Here is a 20,987-nt window from a genome sequence, read left to right on the forward strand (position 1 = left end):
ATTTTCTAGGCTCTTATTACCGGAGCTCAGGAAGGAAGTACTTCATGTGCCATGGACCTGGAAAATCTTACCAACTTGGGACAGAGATACTGTCTCACTTTCCATGTCAAGTTTCATGGTTTGTTTACCCCAAAAGAAAAAATCTTTCTTTTGGGGTAAAGCCAGTAATAACAATACAACAAGAACAACAACAAGCAGTTTTAAGATAACCCAAACCAGATTTTTGTAATCTTGGTAGGGTCTATAAGTAAATGTAAAAGGAAGCAGGTATAAGCAGTAATTATCCTGGAAGTAGGACAGTTCAGTTCAGCCTGCAGCAGTTAATGATGCTGAGGAAAAAGACAAGGGGGTATATGATAATAGACTAAATAATTTACTTATCTCAAATTTTTCCTTCAATTGATCTGGACTGCTGCTTGTTTGTATCTGTAATTAGCTTCCCTCTACTAGTTTATGGAGTAATGTTAATCCAGCATTTGCCACTTGGAGTGCCTACTTATAACTATGAAATAAATAGGGCAGGAGATCTTTCTCCTTTTTAATGCCTTTATTAAAAATCAGCTCAAGTGGGGAGAACCGACCGGTTGTGCACGTGCTGCTGCTGCTCCCAGGAGTGACTCGGAGGAGGAGGAGGAAGAGTGAGTGCAGCTGTGTCCGCTGGTCTGCAGGCAGAGCTGGGGCTTCCATCCTCACAAGAGCACCAGGAGATTCTAAGTTTTTCAGTTAGACATTCAAGGTCCTCTTTCTAGCCAACACCTTTTGGGTTAGGGTGGAAGGTTAAAAGGGTCTTAGCAGACCCTGGATTCCATTCTTCACCTCTAGACATCACTTAGAGCTCTTAATTCCATGGTAGCTCGTTGTTTTAGGGGTTTTTCCTGGTAGATTTGGTGAAGTGTTTCCACATTTGCATACCAGCCCGATGTCACCTCCTCCTCACAACCCCGGATGCCATTTTCCATGAAGCAGCAGGGTGATACTCAACAAAGAGGGATTTCTAACTATCAACAACAGGTAATTAAAGAAAAACTATTAACCATAGGTGATTACAACATGAAATTATTAACAACAAATATTCAAAACTCCCACTTAGCAGCCATTGGTTTAACCTGTTAACTTTGCAACCTTTAAAAAAATGGACAACTTTTCTACTCATAACAACTAGATGTCCATGGAACTGCAAACTTACACTAATGGAGCTGTGGATGTCTGTGCCTCACAGAAGAGCTTCATGTCTGCTGGCATTCCCTGGACAGTGGCACAGATGAAAAGAAGTGTGGTCAAATTCACACGCAATTGTCTTAAAGCCTGAATCAAAAGAGTGGATAACATGAACAAATAATTGAGCAGGAACTTTGTTGAGTTTAGGCACTGTTGTGAGGAGGCCACCTGTGAAAGCATAGAAGCTACAACTGTCACATTCAGGGATATGGATGTTTATTTTGGAAATGCTAAAAGCTGTGAAAATGGTTTTGGTGTCTTAAGAGGAGAGAGAGAGTGGTGCCCAGTTGATTAAGAAAGGACAAACAACATCAAGAGAGTTGAACTTGATGCAACATCCACGCAATATCCATGGGGCTGTTACTTTCAGCTCAGCAAGTGGGCAGCAATCACATGCAGCAGAGTTAAACTGGGAGTTACGTGTGTGTTTCCTAGGCTGTACAGAGCAAAGAAGTCTCTTGCAGCTGCTTTTACGCCGTGTTTGCCTACTGTGAAATTTAAGACATTCCACTGTGTGTCAGAAAATAACTACAGAAAAGATTTGAAGCATCCTTTTCAAGTTGTGCAGGCAAACAAGATGCCCAGTCAGTGGGTGCTGAGTGGGAGTGGATAGGTGATTGTAACCCATTAAAAGACTGAATTCTCCAGGACAGATCGCAGCCATCACTTTAAGTGTTCTATCCTTGTACATATCAAAAGAGTGGTTCTAGAGATCAATTAATTCATCAATTACTTAAAAATGATTGTAGTATTCATCACCCATGAACATTCTTGTGATTGTTTCTTTATGTCTCCCATCTACAAAATGTGCTTTATTTCTTGGGGACAGGTAGTTTTGCACACTTTTTGTTGGTTTGGGAGGTGTTTTTTATGTCTAGTTCAGTAAACATTGACTACTGTAGGATCCCTCTTCTGTAAGTGCATCTTTTCTCACCAAGGGCTCTAGAGGGTATTTTTGCAACTGTGGGAGTGAATGAAGCATTGAATTCAGGGCTGCGCTGCTCCTTCTCCTTTTCTTCACCAGATTTTTCAGTTTCTGAAAGGAGGGGACAAAAGTAGAATCTAGCCTCATGTGCAAATAACAGAGAATTCAGGCCCAGCTTTTAAATTTTTGATGAAGTCTGATTTCAGATCTGCTGGAGATACAAATGCTGTGTACATAGGTAGCAATGTCTATTGCCTCTATACTTCTCCCTGCATGCTCATATGAAGTCAGTCTAAGGAAGATGGTTTGGCAGCTCTTCCAATTAGCAGTGATTCTTGTTTCCATGGCCCCCTCAGCTGCTGCAAGGGATCTCCCTCCCTACCTTCACAGCGTGTCACTGCTTGTAGGAGCGTTCCAGCAGGAGCACCTGCCTGCAGCCTCTGATCTGATACCACTCCTACATGCCAGATTTGCTCTTTGGACTCACATGGGTATCTTGAGATCCCATCTTCCAAGACACCCACTCCAACAGAGCATCACGGTACTTGGAGGATTAGAGAAGTGAGAAGAGTGTGTTCCAAATGCTGCTGTCATTAAAGGTTAACTCACAGAAATGAGCACATTTGGTTTTAAACATGATATACTGAAGTAATTTGAATTGTTTCTGTGATTATCTTATTTGTGTATTGCTGTGCTTCGGGGTTCAGAATAGATGAGAGAGACAGTACGAGGCTAGGGAGGATTTGTAAGATGAAGAAAAATGCAGAAAAAGTAAGTAGTGAATGAATATTTACTCTTTCTCACAATAATGGAATCTGGGGGCATTCATCCAGAATATGAAGCAGCATTTTAGAAATAAACAAAAGTATGTAATTTTTACAAAACTTATAATAAAATTAAATCTCATAATTGAATTGCAGAAGTGATTGTCCCATCATGTTGGGCTCATTGGAGATTAGAGAAATCACACAGGAAAGACCCAGCAGGACAATAGCCTAGGAAGTGACTTAGGAGAGTTGATAGGTGTGTGATGCTGAAACCTGGAAGAACATGTCTGCAATTGTATTGTCCCATCTTTACAGTCTTCTCCTGAGTATCAGCTACAAAGACAGTGTCAGAGATGCTGGGCTAGGTGTGAATTTGGTATAATTATGACAGTAGTAAATCCAACACTGTGATTTTTAAAAATTTTATTTAGACTTTTCAGCCAGCTTTCTGACTAGAAATATTCAGAATATAATGATTTTAAAATTCCAGAATCAGGCACTTACATTTTCCAAGCCTATGGTTGCTAATCTTTTCCCTTACAAATGCAAAATATCCCAAGTGGTGTTTTGTTGCTAACATTTGTGTCAAGTCCGCAGTATTGCTATCAGTTCTTCATCTCTGTGTCATGATGTTCTGCACTGGTTAAATAGGCATCTTAAAGATATCTTCCAAAAGTTTCTAAGAGTAGCTTAGAGGAAAAAAAATAGCAGGATCAGCTCCTTAGATCATGAGTCAAAATCCTGTTTTTGGAAGTCTTGGTGCAACAGCAAGTACATTTTACTATGGTTCCCAAATGCTTTGGTGATTTTGAAGACTCAGATTTCTGAGGGTCTTAAGTGTTCATGAAAATGCTGACATAAAAATGTCGGAAGGAAGGAAGAGAAGATCAGGGGAGGAAGAAAACAGTGGACATACTGTTCCTGGCATTGACTCTGTGTAGTGTTTCCACTTCTTGTCTTCCTGCTCGTGGTTTTGGTTTCAGGTACCCTTAGCAGACCTTTCTCCGTGGTATCCAAACAGGACACTCTGCTGAAAGAGCTTCTTTCGGCCAAACACTGCAGGAAGCTCTGTGCCAGATCAGGGTGAAACACCAGTGAAGTTAATTTGAAAAATTCATCAGATAAATTAAATGAGAAACTGAAAACATTTGTTTATTTAATACATAAAACATTCATCTTTATCAACTGTAATATTTCCTACCCTTTGATACTGTTCCACACTACGACTCTCCAGAGGATCTCATCTTACTAAGGTACAGAACATGAGTTTGATTATATGAAGGCAGTGGGCCAAAAAGCTAGAGGTCTTATGCAAATTGAAATCTGCATTCATTTGCATAATGCTTCTGATATAGAGATATAGATATAGCTACATATGTATGCATTTATGCAGCCGTTATCTCTCTGTCTCTGTTGAAAGATCCTTCTCCTTTCCCAGCCTTTCCCTGAGCTGGCTCTTGCCCTGGTCCTGCTTGTCCTTGGTGAGGACTGGCCACTCTGAAGTCCAGGGGCTCCCCTCCCTGCAAACATAGGTTTGTCCCTGGTCTAAACTCTGCAGCAGCAATTCTTGCTTTTGTGCTGGTGGTGATCGGAGCTGTTTATTTGTGCTGGTAAGGAGCAGCTAAAAGCTGTGGAAACTGAGCTATTTCTAGGTGCTTCCAGCAGCAGTTGGCTTTGGCAAACAGAATCACAGGACAGTTCTTTGTGATGAGCATTACAGAGGATGGCTTAAGGATGTGTATACACTCTCTACTAGTTCTTCATCCTCTTTTTGAGGATGAGGGTGGGAGCCATGTGGAATAACCATCTGAGCTCAGCTCAGGTGAGAATAATTTAACATTCTTTAGTGAGTTTGGATTGTAAAGACTTGGTGAAATCTTCCTGCATCAGTTGGGTTTGGGACTCAACTCTCCCATGAGAACTGGATAATGTACTTTAGGAGCCAGCACACTATCAGGTGGGGAGACCAAGCTGAAACTTTTGTCATATAAGGAGGATGGGAAATGGATTTGACCTTCCATACACCAGTTTAAAAGAATGGAGACTTGCTCCTTCTACCTTGAGGCTGCCATCCTCAGAGACAATCTGAATTATTGTCTCCTGACAATCCTGAATGATCAGTGGTACCTGATTTTGTGTAAAAGTTTATGAAAGAAGACCTGTCTATTGCTCAAAAGAAGAGAAAAATTCTGTTTCATTAAGAATAGAGTAATAAACCAAGTAAGCTTTGTATTTGTGCTTAATAAATTTTAAAGTTTTTAATATGGGTTTAGTTGGGGCTTAGAGTAGGTGTTTGAGTCACTTTTATGCCATAAGTGACTTTTTTCAAATCTCCAGAGTTAGGCCGTGGGGTACAGGTATAAACTGTCACACAGATTTGGCACCAATTAAAGCTCCTGATAATCTACTGTCAGTTTTTTTCAAAACAGTCAACAGCCATGTTGGACATGTAGAGAGTCAGCAAAACTGGAGCTAAAAAGCTTTGTTGAAAATCTGACTACTTATTTTGGTGTTTATGTGGAACTTAATTGCTAGAAAATCTGGTCCTAAATTCAGTCTCATCCGTGTTGCACTACCAATGTTTCCACTTTCAGGTGGATAAATTGAGCTGCACTGAATAAGAATTGGACAATGAAAAAAATAAATAGGCCCTTGGGCAGGTGTTTCATTTGTGAGATTTGAAAAAATTCAGAGACATTAAGGAATTACTCTGCCAGATCTACCAAAGCTTGAGCTTCTTGGAGTCAATGGAGTTCTCTTGCATAACTTCAGAAGATTATTTTATGCTGTTCTCTCAACTGCGTTATTAACGAACTGATAGGTTGATCATAAAGTGACTTTATTGGAAAGAAAATTTACCAAGTGAAGAATTCAGTAAATATTTTCCAGGCATCCATGTCCAATAGATTGCTTGGTGTGATGAATAGTAAGCAATACTGCCCTTTAAGACTGCAGTAATACAAAGTGCTACAAAAAGCCTGACCCACTCTCAGGACTGAGACCTGAGAACATGTAAATCCTGCACCATCAGGCCAAGATCCATTGCAAGGCATATGTTTGGTGTAGAGTACTCCTAGATCCCAGCTGTTTGCTTTCTTCAAGTCCTTCATCAATGCATACTAAAATAATTTTGAGAGTAGCAATTGAACACAATTGGAAGAAATTCCTCATAGAAAATCCTTTTAAAGAGTTTTGATTGTAATAATTTTATTCTAGCATATGGATTTAGGGCTTGGTGATAAATTGATCTCGTTATGGAAATGGTAAGTGATTAGCATTTGCTATCAAGAGCAGAAAAAAAATGTTTACAAATCAATGCGTTCGTTTCAGAGTATTCATGAGAGTTGAAAGGCAACTGTTTGAGTTACTTTGTGATGCCATAAACAGAGCTCTGGGAAGACCACATACTTTGTAGCATAATTTGAGGTTTGTGCATGTACCAACTGAGACTTTCCTTCAGTAAGTGCTCAGCTAATTTTCCAAAAAGGAGAATCTAGATTCCAGGCTGCTGTTCTGAAGGAGCAACTTTGAGTTGGCACTGATAGGGCAGCAAGGCCTGCTGACTGACAGAGGAAGGGTCTAACCAAGAATATTTTCCTTCTTGTGCAGGAGTAGGCAAGGAAAGTCTTCACTTTCCCCTTTCCTCCACACTCCCAAAATCTCTGATTGGGTTGTGACAATGTTCACATCTGGAAAAGAGGAAGAACTGAGGGCAGGGGGGATTTTGATACAGAAAATTTGTCAATAGCACTTAACATTTCCTGGTAAATAAAAAAAAGGAGGACTGTCTACACACTTACATTGTAGTTCAAGACAGAATGAGACTGCCTGGTTTCCCTGGGTGCTGCTGTAAATTACCCCAGAGCTTTTTTCTCTGTGAGAAAGAGCTACAACTGCTGTCACATGAAGGCAGCACAAACAGCAATAGCTGAGCAAGCTGCTGGAGCTCATGGCCAGCCCTGCATTCAGGGCTGCCTGGAGTTGGCCTTGCTTGCAGCAGTACCATCAAGAGCAGCTTGGGTTTACCTTACTGTGTTGTGGCCACTCCTGGTGGAATTAATTTCTGCAGGAGCTATGCCAGCTTTTCTGAGGTTTGGAGTGTTGTGGATAATTTAGCTTTGTTGTGGTTTTTTTGCCCCTTCCAAAAATAAAATGAAAGCAAAACACACACCAACTCCATTGCTGATATGTTGGCACATACTGTGAAATATCTTAACTGGCTGAAGGGTCTTCATAAAAAAGGAAAGCATGGAATTTTCAGGTGGCAAAAAAAAAAAAAAAAATAGACATGACTCATTTTCATGAGCAAAACAGGAAAATTGGAAAGTTGAATGTGGGTCAGATACCTAGTAGTGGCAGTGCTGATACATAGGTGTCTGTTAAACGCTACAGCCTAAAAACAGTTACACCAAAGAGAAGTGATGGAGCATAGGCCCTCAAACAGCCAGTAGCTAATGCTGCCTTTGTGGTTTTATATATTTATATATATAAAATGACAATATAGACACGGAACATTTAGATTTAAGAAGCCTTCTTTTCACTAAACAACATTAAACAAACTGACAAAGTAGGGGGTTATGACTCCAGTAATTGAAACATGCTGTTCTGTTCAAGACCAGAACTCTATAAAGACTCTTTTCACCCAGTAATGCCCTTTGTGTTTGCCTGCTATCCCTGCTAGAAGTTACTGTAGACCTGAAGTATGTCTTTCCAAGTGGAGTGGGAATGACAGAGTGCAACAGCACACTTGGCAGATGGGGTCACAGCCTTTTTAGGTTATTCATGTTCATTGTGCTCTGGAAATCAATTTGCAGCTCAGAATACATGAAGACTTAGGGAGATTCCTCTCCCCACTGTTTGGGGTTTTGTTTTGGTTTTTTTTCATTTCAACTTCAACTGTAGGATACAGAAAAAACAATTAGAGGGATTAATTTGGATTAACTAATTTGAGTAATCTTCATTAGCTTAATTTACAGCATGCCTTTTTGTGTGTTCCTCACTCTTCTAGATTTGTATTCTGAATCTGTGCATTACCCTGAATTTCTTTTTCCTTCTGTCTTCTAGATGTTGATGAGTGTCTGGATAACAATGGAGGGTGCCAGCAGATTTGTGTGAATACTATGGGCAGCTACGAATGTCAGTGCAAGGAGGGCTTTTTTCTGAGTGATAACCAGCACACCTGCATTCATCGCTCCATTGGTAAGTTTTAGTGGGTAAAATGTGCTGTTTAGAATAACCATGCTCTGTCAGAAAAGCTGAAATAGTTTGGGGATTGTTGGGTTTTTTGTTTTTAAACCTCCACAGTTCCCAAAATCATTTTACTGGTTGGTTGGATTTGATTGATTCCTCTGCTAGCCAAACTTGAAGCAGAGCCATAAATAAGACAAAGAGACAGGCTTTGGTTTGACACACAAATTATACTTGGTTCACACAGCAGACGCTTTGTGTAGGCAGAGACGGATTTTCAGATAGTAACTTTCTGGTTCTGAGTTTCCAGAACTTAAAAATCTGTTTATTGGATAATGGTGCGCCTGTGTTTCACCTTAGAAAGCATGGTATCTCAAATCCAAACAAGCAGCTTGTTACTTCTGTAAGTTACACAGCTTGTGGGGTTTTTTGCCAGTTGTGTAGCTCATTATTTCATTGCAGACTGATCGTGGCTGATACTATATTGGCACTGGATTTTTCTGTGGTTCAGTACCCTGACCTTGGGTGGATTAAAAATCGGTTTCTCTGTTGCCTATGCACTAGCAGTAGAAACAAGGAATCCCTAAAGAACTGTGATCCTTGTCTGCTGCTGTTTTGGACTAGAATAAGCAGCTTTCCCTTTTCTATGGATGTCAGACATGGAAGACAAGTTTGAGTGGAAAGGGAGAAAAGAAAACAACATAGTCATAAATCCTTGCAATTAAGTGGATTCTCTCAGTGTTCATTCAGGCTTCTGTGACCCTGGAAGCAGTGGGAAGATATGCTAGCAAACTCATTTACCAATAAGCAATACAGAAAGACAAAGGAACAAGATGAGACTGGTGATCAAGAGTGCTGTAAATTTCAAAAGGCCACACAAATGCTTCTGAGCTATTTTAAGAGACTAATACTAACCAGAAAATCATGCTTGAATACAGAGTATGAGTTTAGTCATTCTGTTGATAAGAAAGCAAAACATTGTTGTTTTGCTACAATGTAGCATCTCAGAAATGTAGATGTGTTTCTGGCACTGTGTGTCTGCTTAAACAGAATTGTAATGACAAGTAGTGATTTTGACTTTCAGAATCATGGAACTATGGAATATATATAACTGTGGAATATATATAACTATGGGCAGGTCCAGTTTTTAGCATGATTATTAAGTTTTAAGTATTTTGATTATGATAAGAATATGCAATTAAGCTAAAAGAACCAGTGCATGTTTGAGGTTGTTATCTAATAGGTTTTTTTGTCATTCTTTAAACCTGAATTGTCCAGATTTCTGTCCACCATAAAGTAACCCTGACACAGAGATATCAACAGAGCAAGGAATAGTTGCTGGAGGCTTAATGAAAAGCACTTGCAGAGTACTGCGCTACAACCATTATTTCAATTTGCACATTATAAAAATTCCCAGCTGTAATAAAAAAAGAATCTAGTTATCTGAGATGGAAACTAATGAAATAAATGAAAAATGAGACTCCAAAGGCAAAAGTTTATTCTAAGGAATAGTTTCATGGCAGGAAAAGGGTGTGCTTTTATGGCAATGAGGATTATGAGTTTGTCAGAAAGACTAGGGGAGTGGATTTGATTACTGACTGCTGTGGGCATATAATAAATATGCATGGCAAATATATTTGTGTTAACTTGTCTACAAAGAAAATGTCATATAAGATATGGATGTTTAATTTGAAGCAATATATTAAAATTGTTTTAGATCTGAAAAAAACCAAGCAAACTACCAAATAGACAAGTGGGAATTGCAGTGTGTTTTATGAACAAATGGTTTGCAGCTCTTCAAAAGTGTCAGTTTACAATAACAGCAAATATTACACTGCAGTGTCATGATCCCCTAACAGAAATACATCAGGTGGGTATGCTAGAGGAAGGAACTGAGATGAAATGATCTCTCTCACTTGCCAGAGGTGCCTGAACTGCAAACAGTAAACATGCATGGTGAGAAAGCAAATGGCTTTTTTAATATTTGTGTTTACTTGCTTTCGTAGCTCTCACTTGTAAGCGCTGCTACAGAAACTGTTGGAACACAAAAATACACATCAATGTATTTATCCAGAATGGTGCCAGGGCTATATTGTGACTGTGCCTCTGTTGGTAAACAGGGCTGGAGTGGACAAAGGCACCCCATGCAGCCAGCACTGCAATCCAAACACGAAGGAACTGACTTGCCAAAGCCCTTTAGCGAGTTTGTTGACTTTGTGCATAATAAGATCCATTCATTGCAGAGTGGGTGCATTTCTATCTCTGTAAAATGCATGTGCAGTCACAGAGTGTTGGTGTCCTGAACATTACCTAAAGTCTCTCCAAACACTCAGCTAGTCTCAAACCATCGGCCACAAGGGTCTTCATGCGGTTTGCTGCCACCTTTCCCCTCCTGTTTTCAAATGCCTTGGGAAAAAAGGCAGAAGCATTGCAAGGTGCTTAGGAGATGATTGGAGCTGGGATGTGTTCAGAAGCAGGGGAGCAGCACAAAGCCTAAGGATGCCTTGTCTGCCGGCCCAGCTCACCTGTCTCAGGCACCAGCAGAGCTGGTACTGATCACATGCTTGGAGCTCACCAGCACATTCAAGTCATGGGATGGTTTAAGAGTTTAAAAAGGGCTTTGGATGTTAAGAGTTGAGCAGAGGAAGGAATACATCCCTTTTTGCACTTAGCAGGCAAAAGAATGGTGTCTTCCAATAAGAGAGATCCTCCTTAAAATTGTTTTAGGAGGATCTGCTGCTCTGTGAATTTTCTCCGCTTCCAGAGATGCTCTGTGCTTGTTCCAGTGTTTTTGGGGTGTTTTGTGTCACTGTGCTCCTACCCACAAGCATGAGCATTGCAGCTCATGATGCGGATTTATGTTCTTGTTTCTCAAATGACACGTTGGCTTGTCATCCAGAAGTGTTATTATCTCTTGTAGACAAAAAGGATTAATGATCCACAGAGAAATAATAATTTTATACTAGTGGGAGGCCAAGCTCTCATTAAAGTCAGAGCAAATTCTAGTGTCCCAGCATTTGCATTGTTTCACTGTCTTCATTACAGGCCTACTGATTTCTTATGTTTAGTCCCAGTATCTTTTGGGAGGATGCTATGCCCAGTACTACTTACCTCATTTGTTTTCGCATAAAACTGAATTTTGCTTTGCTGAGTCAGATTTCAGTGCTAGTTTACTCGCAATAATGATGGCAAGAACAGGGAGAGAGAATGGTAGGGAGAATAGATTGTAGAAGTTATGGAGAACTTATCAGTTGTTTATCTTTGTATATCTTAATTGCATGAGTGGGTATGAACACTGGGAATCATACCAGAGACAAGGTTGTGTGTGTTTCCTCATGACTTAAAGAGCAACCTGAATAAAACAGCTGTTACTGACTGTATCATCTCCAGCTCCAGAGGGAGCATGTGTTTAATAAATGTAGAGATCTCTATCGTACACTAGCTGTGACCGAGTCAGGTTAGTGGGTTACAGCACGTTTTAACTGAATGTGATGATAAACCAAAATCCCTAATTCAACAAAGCCTTGGGGCAGATCCTTAAAGTCCTAATTTAGGAAAGCTGGTGAAAAATCTAAATTGGGCTTAAAAAGTATTAAAGTAGACTTGTGCCTGTAGGTAGACAAAATAGACAGAGTGCCTGTATCTCCACTGAAGCTCACAGCAAAGGCTTGGGCACATCCCATTTTTGTTACAACTACATAAGGTGTTGTGGGCAGGAGCCCTGGCTGCAAACTGCCTCACCAGCCCAAATTCCCAGCTGAGCCCCACCCCCAGGGGCAAGTCTCCTAAAGCACAAAGGGTTTTTGCCTAGAAGCAACATACTTCAGGAGCTCTGTGGCTAGGAATACTTCAGCCCCTTTAGATTCCAGCTCCAGATGTCTACATCTGGCATAGTTATATTAATAACTATGTCTTATGTCTGCTCATCATTTACTGCAATGGTTTTATATAGCAAGCACCAAGTAGGCTGAAAAGGCAGGTGAATTAGGAGTGGCAATTACATGTGGAGATGAGAAGAGGTGGAGAAGTACCAGGCTATGGAAGGCTGAAATCATGGTGGTCTCATCAAGTGGTGAAAAAGCTTTTTACACAGTTATCACTGTCACTTTCAAGTCTTTTAAAACACTGCTTAGCAAGGAAATCCTTTTTCATCTCCCCCTATCCCATTAGCCTTAGCAGAGTTAGGGAACTTGACATAAAGTCAAGCTACCACAACTTAACAAGATTCTCAAAACCAGCTTGTCTCTTTCTGTACTAAAAGTGTAGGTTTAGACCCATAGGAAAAGGAAATATACTAAGCTGTGTTGTCTCGCACTTGCTAAGCAAGCCTCTGGGATGGTTTATCATGCTTTTGCTGATACACAGAAACTTGTTAAACTTGATTATGTGTTAAACCCTTGTTAATTTTGCAGTAGTAGCATAGGAGTCCATTGGTCATCAAACTACTGAGTTTCTTCTGAGGATTACAAAGCCATCTTTGTTCAATTTTTTTCCTTCCTATTTTCCATGATTTATTTTTATTCTTCATGTTTTTTCTTAGTTCAGTGCAATTTTGTAGTGGCAGAATAATGTGTAAGGACTCCCTGGGAGGAAGCGCTGTGCCGAGTCACTGAAGGAGGTGTTACAGTTGGGATTCTTTATTCCCATCTCTGGTGCTGATCCCTTGTGGGACTGTGGACAAGAAGGTTATTGTGACTCAGAATTTCTGCAAAGCATTTTAGAGGACAGAGGTGTTTTTTCTACAGAAAGCACAATCATCTCTTCGTATTTAAATTCATGTGGAAGGGTGACTTTAAAAAATTAAGTGTTGCCAGCACTGTTCCAGACTTTATGAAGTACTACTTTCTCATCCCAACTATGAAAGCTCTTCCATGATGATGTAACCAGTTAAATTACTCCACCTGAACATGCTTCACCATGGCTACCCTGAGTGCAGGTGTCCCATTCACAGAACAATCCTATTTATCTTATTTTAATTGGAATTCTAATATGAGTGTAAAGGAATGTGTGTAAAGAAAATTTTATAAAGGAAATCAGTTCATAGATAAAATAATAGGAAAGCATTTTAGACAGCAGCAGTTTTATCTGGACAAACTTAGTGTGATCTTGGAAGCCTTTTCCTAAAACTGCACACATTATGACATAAGTGTAATTGAATCTTGTCTCTTTACATGTTCCCATGATACATTTAGAATAAAACATTTAATTTATTATCTTTCACATAATATAGGAGATATAGATATAGAAAAGCTATTTGAAATCTCACTGTGCCCTGTTAGAAATGTATAACTTTTTAAAACTTTGTATAACCCACAAAAATTGCTGTACTTTCATTTCCAGGGCTCTTTGCTCCAGCTGCCTGTGTGAAGGGTACCTTGCATTTTCTTTCTCTATTCCTCTGGAATAGAAAGAGGTTTTAGTTTGTCTGGAAGGAAGATGCAACAAGTGAAACTAACTGGTATGAGTAAAAAGTAATTTCTGTTAGACCTGATCTCCCTCCTTTCGTATACAAATGACTGATGATTGGGACGAGTAAAATGAAACTGGTGTAAAACCAGTTTAAGTGTAACCTGACTTAGGTGCAGCTGTAAGGGGAAGCAGGAATCATCATAGAATCACAAAATCAGTTTTAGGTGAAAGTTTAGGGCTAGATGTGATAGTAAGCAGTCTCACAGGATCCTAGAACAGCCCAGGTTGGAAAGGAACTCCAGCCTTCTGTGGAAAAGGGAGCCTGGATGAAAATAGTGCCCTGTCTGGTCACATCCTGAAAACCAGCCATCAGCAGAGATGGTGACTCCACTATGTTCCTGGGGGGGCTGTTTCACTGAATGGTCATTCTCATTGTAAAAATTGTATTTCTTCAGTCATAAGATCGATAAAACCTTGGTCGGTGCAACTTGCAACCATTGCTCTTTATCTTTTCTCCCTGTGGCTCCTTGCAAAAAGAGAGCCTCCACCCTCTTTGTAGCTGCCCTCTAAGGACTAAACACTATCAGATTAAACTAAGCCTGTCCAAATAAAAGTGCAAAAGCAGAATTTTAAGTATCAAAATTCTCTGTACTATTTTGTTGATTTTTTTCCCCTTAGCTTTTAACTTAGGACCTGCAGTAAATGTCAGCTTAAATGCTTAGGATGGAGACAAAGGCATGCTACTTTTGGCTTACAAAAATTTTAAATGCATCTGAAACCTGAGGCTGCAATCTTCCATTTATATGTAAGAAAATGGAAGTGTAAATATTATAGAATTGTCAAAGACTGTGTCTGAACTGCAGGAGAGATCCCATCCATGAGAGCAGCTGCAGTTCTATTGCTCAGAGGAGTCCAGACAGAAACCAGGATGTGAGAAAATGTCATGTGACATGAAATCAAGATAGATTTTCAGTATATACCAAGTTGCAGAGTTAAATACAGCCAAGTAAAGTTGATTGCAGTCCTGTATTGAGTTCCTAGGGACAAATTCAGATTCATATCATACTTTCACTCAGCAAAATGGGACCAAGTCTCTGCACATTCTACTTTGGTTTTTTAGCTCACTTGCCTTCCAAAAGAAAAATCTTTTGTTTCAAAATTTTCTGGGACTTTGAATTAGTGTTAATTCAGCAAGAAAACCAAATTTTGTTGAGTAATCAATACCTATTGTTGCTTTGCTTCAGCTGAGATTGAATGCACTAGAAAAGCAACAGTTGTGAAGATACAATAGGTCAGGAGCTAATTGAAACTCAAAGAAAGTCTCCCAACACTCAGGAACAAGAGCAGATGTCCAGATTTTGCCAAAATCTGGAATTGAATTCCAAGAGTATTGTGCAGAAGCTGTCCTTCAACAGGTACCAGATTTAAGAATACTGATCAGAACAGGCATAAATATTTTAAAAAGAAAACAGAAAACATAACAACACTAAAAAAATCATAGCCAACATGAACTAGGAAACATCAGCTGGTAGGTAATCTAGAAGTCATGTGGATATATTGCTTGAACAGTAAATGCACAGTTGAATATGACTGAGTGATAAACTAGGACATGCAGGTAATTTCTCAGTGAGCAAGGATCTAAAATAGTTTAATGGTACAGTCATTGTTTCTGCATGGTTCCATTGCCAGTGCTTTTTGGTGTGGAAAGGATGAAAACTAAAGGGGGAAAGTTAAGCTGGAGGTGCTCTTGGAAAGAGCAGCTGTTTGAAACAGCCTGCAGCAGCATGACAGCCAGCCAGCTTGCCAGGGGCAGCACAGGATTTGTAAGTCAGATCAGAAATCTCTCCACACCTGTGTGACAGAAAGTGCAATGAGCAGGCAGGAGCTCAGCAGCTGAGTGACTGGCAGTGCTGACAGGATGGGAAAACTACACGCACGAATGGGAAAACACACTGGAAAGCAGGACCTTAAGAAAAAAATTAAAAAGAGAAAATAGGCAAAAGAGGCTTTCACACTCAATCATTCAATAGCACTGGAAGGGAACCAATGTTCTGTTCATACTGTCTACTTTGGATATAGGAAGATTATACTAAATAAAAGAACTGACATGTTTTTTAAAGGCCTCTATCATCCAGTTGACTGAAACATCAGGTGAGAAAGATCTGGGAAGAATATTAAGCCAGAGCGTACTGGATAAAAGCTTGCATACACACATAGCACAACAAATGGACTCTGTTTTAAGTATATACCATATGTTGTATTTGTCATGGGTCTTTCTCTGAATGCAGGGCCTGCTCTGAGTACTATGTAAAGATGCTCAGCATCTTTCATACCTGCTGTAGTCTCTGCATGGCTTGTGGTTTTCACTGTGTAGAGAAATCAGTCACAGACTGTGTTGCAGGCACTGTTCCTCTTCTCTGCTATCCATGACAAATCTCAGCTGTGATCCAGCAGGAGCTCTAGGGACTGATACTACTACAAACCTGATACTGCTATATATATACTGCATTTCTTCTGGTTATAAACCAGGAGAAATTCAAGATCTGAATAGGAAATACCTGTTCATAATAACTGCTAGCCTCCTGTATGTGGCATGCATTTTATTGGTTCTATTAATTATTCAGTTCCATGTAGTTGTGTTTGAGGTTGCTCTGAGCTATTCTGAATTAATTTAGGAGTTAATTGAAATAAGAAGAGAGATGCATGTATTTAATAGTCATATATATTTCAAGCCTAAGAATACTTGCATGCTTTGTTAAATTTTATACCTTATAAGTCACTGTGAATGCTTTCATAGCAGGAACTTTGTAGGAACACCATGAAATATTTTTAAGAGGAAACAAAAAGAAGAAGGGAGTGAGACAAAGGTATGTCAGGCAAACAGAAAATAAGAGGAGGAGGAAGAGAAACAGCCAGCCAAATGGGAATGAGGTGAAGAGGAGGAGAATAGATAGAAAATGAAGAGTGAGAAACAACGTAAGGCAAAAATCTATACTTCTTTTCTCTCCTTAATTCCCTGTCCCACCAGTAAAATTTCTTTCCAATGTCTACTCCCTTAGAGTTTTCATTTAGGTAACTTCTCTCCTGTATAAGCCACAGTATAGTCACAGGACAGTCATGGTAGCAGTGTCTTTGGAATCTTTTTTTTTCTCAGTGGAATGGGATTGTGTGCTGAGATTGCAAAGTCAACCTGCAATCATGAGCAACTCATCAGGATGATTTCCCTGCTTTGCTGCTCCCGGGATTTCAGAAATGCAGAAACGGAGGTGTTAAGTGTAACAGGGGGAGGAGAGCATCTGAACTATGTTCATTATTGATAAAAGCATTGAGCTTGTGCAGCAAATCAATTAACCTAAGTTTTGTGCACCATGCATAGTATGACTAATCATTTTCCAAAGGCTGTGCCTGATTTATCAGGGCTGAGAAGCTGCAAGTAATCTTTCTTCTCTTGTTCCATCATAAAACATTCACCTTGGAGTAAAAGCCGCAGCACTTTTGGCCCCCTTTGATATGGAGTACCTTCTTTAAAAGTTCTCTGTGTTTATAGCTCGCTAAATCACTGCACATGCCATGTAAACCCGTGTTATCCACTTCAATGCTGCAAGCATTGTGTTACACAGCTGATTTATCAGAGCTGGCAGATTTTCTGCCTACACTTTACACGGGCAGAGGATGGAAAAATAGCTGCTATCTTCAATCCATATCAAACTGCAAAGTCTAGAAAGGCCAAAGCTCAGAGCCTTCTTGCTAAAACATTAATTTTTAACAGAAATCCACATGATCAGTTTTGGCATTTCAGTATTTAGTGTAATGAGAATTGGTTATTTAAACTGACATTTCCTTGTAAGGCTACAAATGCCAAGATGGGAAAGCAGGAATGTGCATGTTCTTATGCTGTGTATTTCTTCTCCTTCTGCTTCTTCAGAAGTGAACTCCTAGTTACTTGCTTTTCTAATTCCTAATTGGCTAGGGGATGTCGCAGGAGTTTACAAAAACTACCTCCACTCTGAAAGAGGACCTACACTATGTGCTATAACTTATAGATGTGAGGGACAGAAAGGTAAATAATTTGCCTAGAGTTACACAGGAAGGCTGTAGAAATCACAAGAACTTTCCAGAAAACCTGTGAAGGGATCATTTGTCAGTACATGTAGTTTAATTGATACTGTGTTGATTTCACAAAATCTGTTTTGTTAAGCTGAGTGTCTCTTTTTATGTATGCTCCTACTATGAATAGAATGCAGATACCCTGAACCCCATTCTGTTGATCTGTTATTTAATTTATCTTTCATCCCTGGTGCACTCTAACATCAGTGATTGATGAATTATGTGTACATGTTTGGAGGTCAAAGTGTAGCACAGGGAACCCAGTGGATAACAGTGGATATCACAAATCCTGTTCTCTCCCACCTTCCCACATTTTTGTTCGCTTTGTTCTCTGTTGGCTCAGTGTTGTAAATTGAATAATTCCTGATGGTGTCAGGCAGCTTGACTTCTCACTGAAATTCAGGATGACTGTTGACTCTCTGCACGGTGCCTTTGTACTGGGAAGGCAGCAAAATTGACATTGGAAATGGATAGGTTCTGAGAAGCAAGGAGGAATACAGCCACCTGAACAAGCCAACAAAATGTTGCCAGCATTCTTTTTGAAAGAAGTGTATTCTGTCACTTAGCCAGATTTTGTTCTCTGAAGTAGTTGATTTTAGTTGATTTTTCTGGTTTTCTGTGTTGTTGTTGTTGTTGTTGTTGTTGTTATTTTGTGGAGACATTGTCATTGGCAGTGTGTGGAAGCGGCGTTTAGGCAGCCTTGTCTGCCTCTGTGGGTGGCTGTTGTGTGGCACTGAGAACCCATGAAACTCTCATCGGGCAGAGAGGCTGCTGCAAGGAGCAGCTCAAACACGGAGCCTGATTTGCTGGGTGCAGGAGGGTGTTCCTGGTAGTGTCTCTGAATCCAGTTTCCTTTCACAGGTGAAATATCTCAGTATTGGGGGAGCTTTGCAGGAAAAAAATGAGCAGAACAAACCCAAAGGGTCCTGCTAGCTCTGCTGAAGGGCACATCCAGGGAGTGCTGGAGGTGAAACTGGCCTGCCTGAGCAGCAGCTGTTTGTCTGCCTGCTCTTCTCCCGGGCTGGGATTCTGCTCCTCACCTTTCCAGATAAAATGCTTTCTGAGCTCCCTCTAAGCTTCCCAGGAAAAGCTATCATTTGGCCTAAACACTTACTTAATGGCTATTTAATTGTTCTGCTCTAATCTGAGTCTGAAAAACATATCATAAAAAATACAAACAAACCTGTAATGAGCTGTTTTAAAGCAGGAGTTGTAGTTTCCTAAGCTAATCTGTGTCTCATACTTGAGTCCTGAGTTGTACATTTCCCTGGAGATTTCTTTTGAAACTGCTGCATGTGTAGACCTAAACAGGACTGTTGAGCCTTTGGCATTAGTTCAGAATACCGTGTGCTGTTCAATCTTCCTAGAATTCCCAAAGGAGATAGTGAGCTGTCACTGCCATACTGTCTCTCAGAGAAACTGACCACTTATTGGCCCAAAGAAAACTGAATAATCTGGAGGATTGCCTATCAGGAGCTGCCAAAATGCTCCATAAAATAGTCTCACAGCAAAGTAAAATGCCAGAAAAACAATAAAACCAAAGAACAGCAGTTGTAATACTCAGTAATTAGGGCCTTTAAAAGGATCTTAAGGATCCTCCCTGGTGGGAGCAGAAGAGCTCTTTTGTGTTTTTTATGTTGTTTTTGTTGGTTTTATGCAAAAGTTATATTAGGTGGCTAAAGGAATTTTCCTGTTGTCCAGAATGTGGATTTGTTTAACCTAGCTGTAGTTTATATGTAGTAGCACTTCAGAAAGTCCATCAAATTCACTTGTTCCTATTAGCTGTCAAGTGCCTAAACCCAAAATGTAAATAAATATACCCCCATCTTATTTATATGTCATTTGGTTAAATATTTTTGGGGTTGTTTTGTTTCTTCATTTCCTCCAAAACACCTGCAAAGGCCTTGTTTTCTCTTAGTGTTTTTTATGACTCATTTCATGGAGATACTTCTGTACCGAGCTATACAAAGTTGAGCTGTCCCAAAACCAACTTTGTGAACCAAAGTGTGGCTGTGTTGAAGGACATCTCATTTTTCCTTTTTCATATTTATTCTCTCTTTGGATTTCCATGAGTCCTATTTACAGGCAGAATCAGGATTTCCTTGCTTTTCAATATGGCATGATGTCAGGAAAAACACTGCTATTTTTTTCTGCTTACCTTGACCACCAATAAATACCACCCAAATTAAAATCCATGTTCAGTGTTTAGCTGATGCTTTTCATCAAAGTATAGAAATCAAATACAGCTGCTTATCAAGAAGAATTCTATTTTTTGTGTTCTCACAAGCACAGCACTATTGACTGCACTCTGTTTAGTCTTCTGCTGACCTCTGGCAAACAGCTTGTAGATTCCTAAGGATTTTCTTCACCTTTCTTTACTTAAATCATTAAAGCCAGGGATTGCTACAAACCAGATATGCTGCTAGCAGATCTCAAGCTTATTCCCGTGTGCAGTTCTGCCAATGCATCTCCATCTTCACTCATTCTGTCTTTTCACCTCCTTGCTCTTAATAAGAAATGGAACTCCAATTAGTGTATACATGGTGACTAGGATGAAATAATACACCATTTCTAGCCTATGGAATCTATAGAGGCCAAAGACTGCTCCAGTCAGTGCTGTAGTGCTCTCTCTGAAGTGGAGATGAGATCCAAGCCTGATCAGACTGGTTCTGAAGCCCACAGAGTCCCAGCAGTTTCTGTAGGATTTGAACAGGCATCACCAGACTGTGTACATCTGCCAACAGGAGAGATTGAATCAGGAGATGAAGCAAATCGTCATTGTTTCTTTGAGTTGCACCATTGCTCAGGTAGAGAAAGTCAGGAATAACAGTGCTACAATTCACTTCCTGCTGAAGAAATTAGCAAATCATTTTACCAAACTATAGGAGAGAAGTGACTCTAGATTCTATGCAGAGCTGTGAGAAAGAGAGTAAAAAGCAAGAAAGAAGCCAAGAGGTACTAAGTAGATTAAAGGTAATTCAGTCCTGAAGAATATACTTGCAGAGCAATTACACAGCCTACAACTCCCAAATGCTACTAATGATTATTATGTTAAAAGAGCAGAGCTATAAACAGGTGATGCTCTTCACTTTGGCACAGAAGAGAGCCTACTACCGTTAGGGTAAAGAAACTATACTGTGATGCTAAATAAGCCTCAGTGCACAGAAAAAGGGCAGTGATGTGACAGCACCAGTGTGGTTTGTGTACACAGTGGATGTTTCTCACCCTGAATGTGCCAGCAGAGCATATAGAGTTCTGAGAGAAGCAGGTTCTTCCACTTTCACACCACTATTGCCCTGTAAACATTTCATTCATCTCTGAAGTACAACTTGCAGATTAGACTTCCACTCATTGTGTTCTTGATAGCATGGTCT

The 20,987-nt window shown here is 39.9% G+C and overlaps 1 protein-coding gene across 1 annotated transcript in view; it reads left to right on the plus strand.

Annotated features, from left to right (window-relative positions):
• SCUBE1 (signal peptide, CUB domain and EGF like domain containing 1) overlaps positions 1 to 20,987 on the plus strand; it is a 194,894-nt gene that overhangs the window by 45,046 nt on the left and 128,861 nt on the right. Inside the window, exon 4 of the mRNA XM_059472548.1 lies at positions 7,975 to 8,109. Coding sequence (XP_059328531.1) covers positions 7,975 to 8,109 — 135 coding nt within the window. The remainder of the gene's footprint in view (positions 1 to 7,974; positions 8,110 to 20,987) is intronic.

Source organism: Ammospiza nelsoni, chromosome 5 (genome assembly GCF_027579445.1).
Source record: "Ammospiza nelsoni isolate bAmmNel1 chromosome 5, bAmmNel1.pri, whole genome shotgun sequence".
NCBI classification, from domain to species: Eukaryota; Metazoa; Chordata; class Aves; order Passeriformes; family Passerellidae; genus Ammospiza; species Ammospiza nelsoni.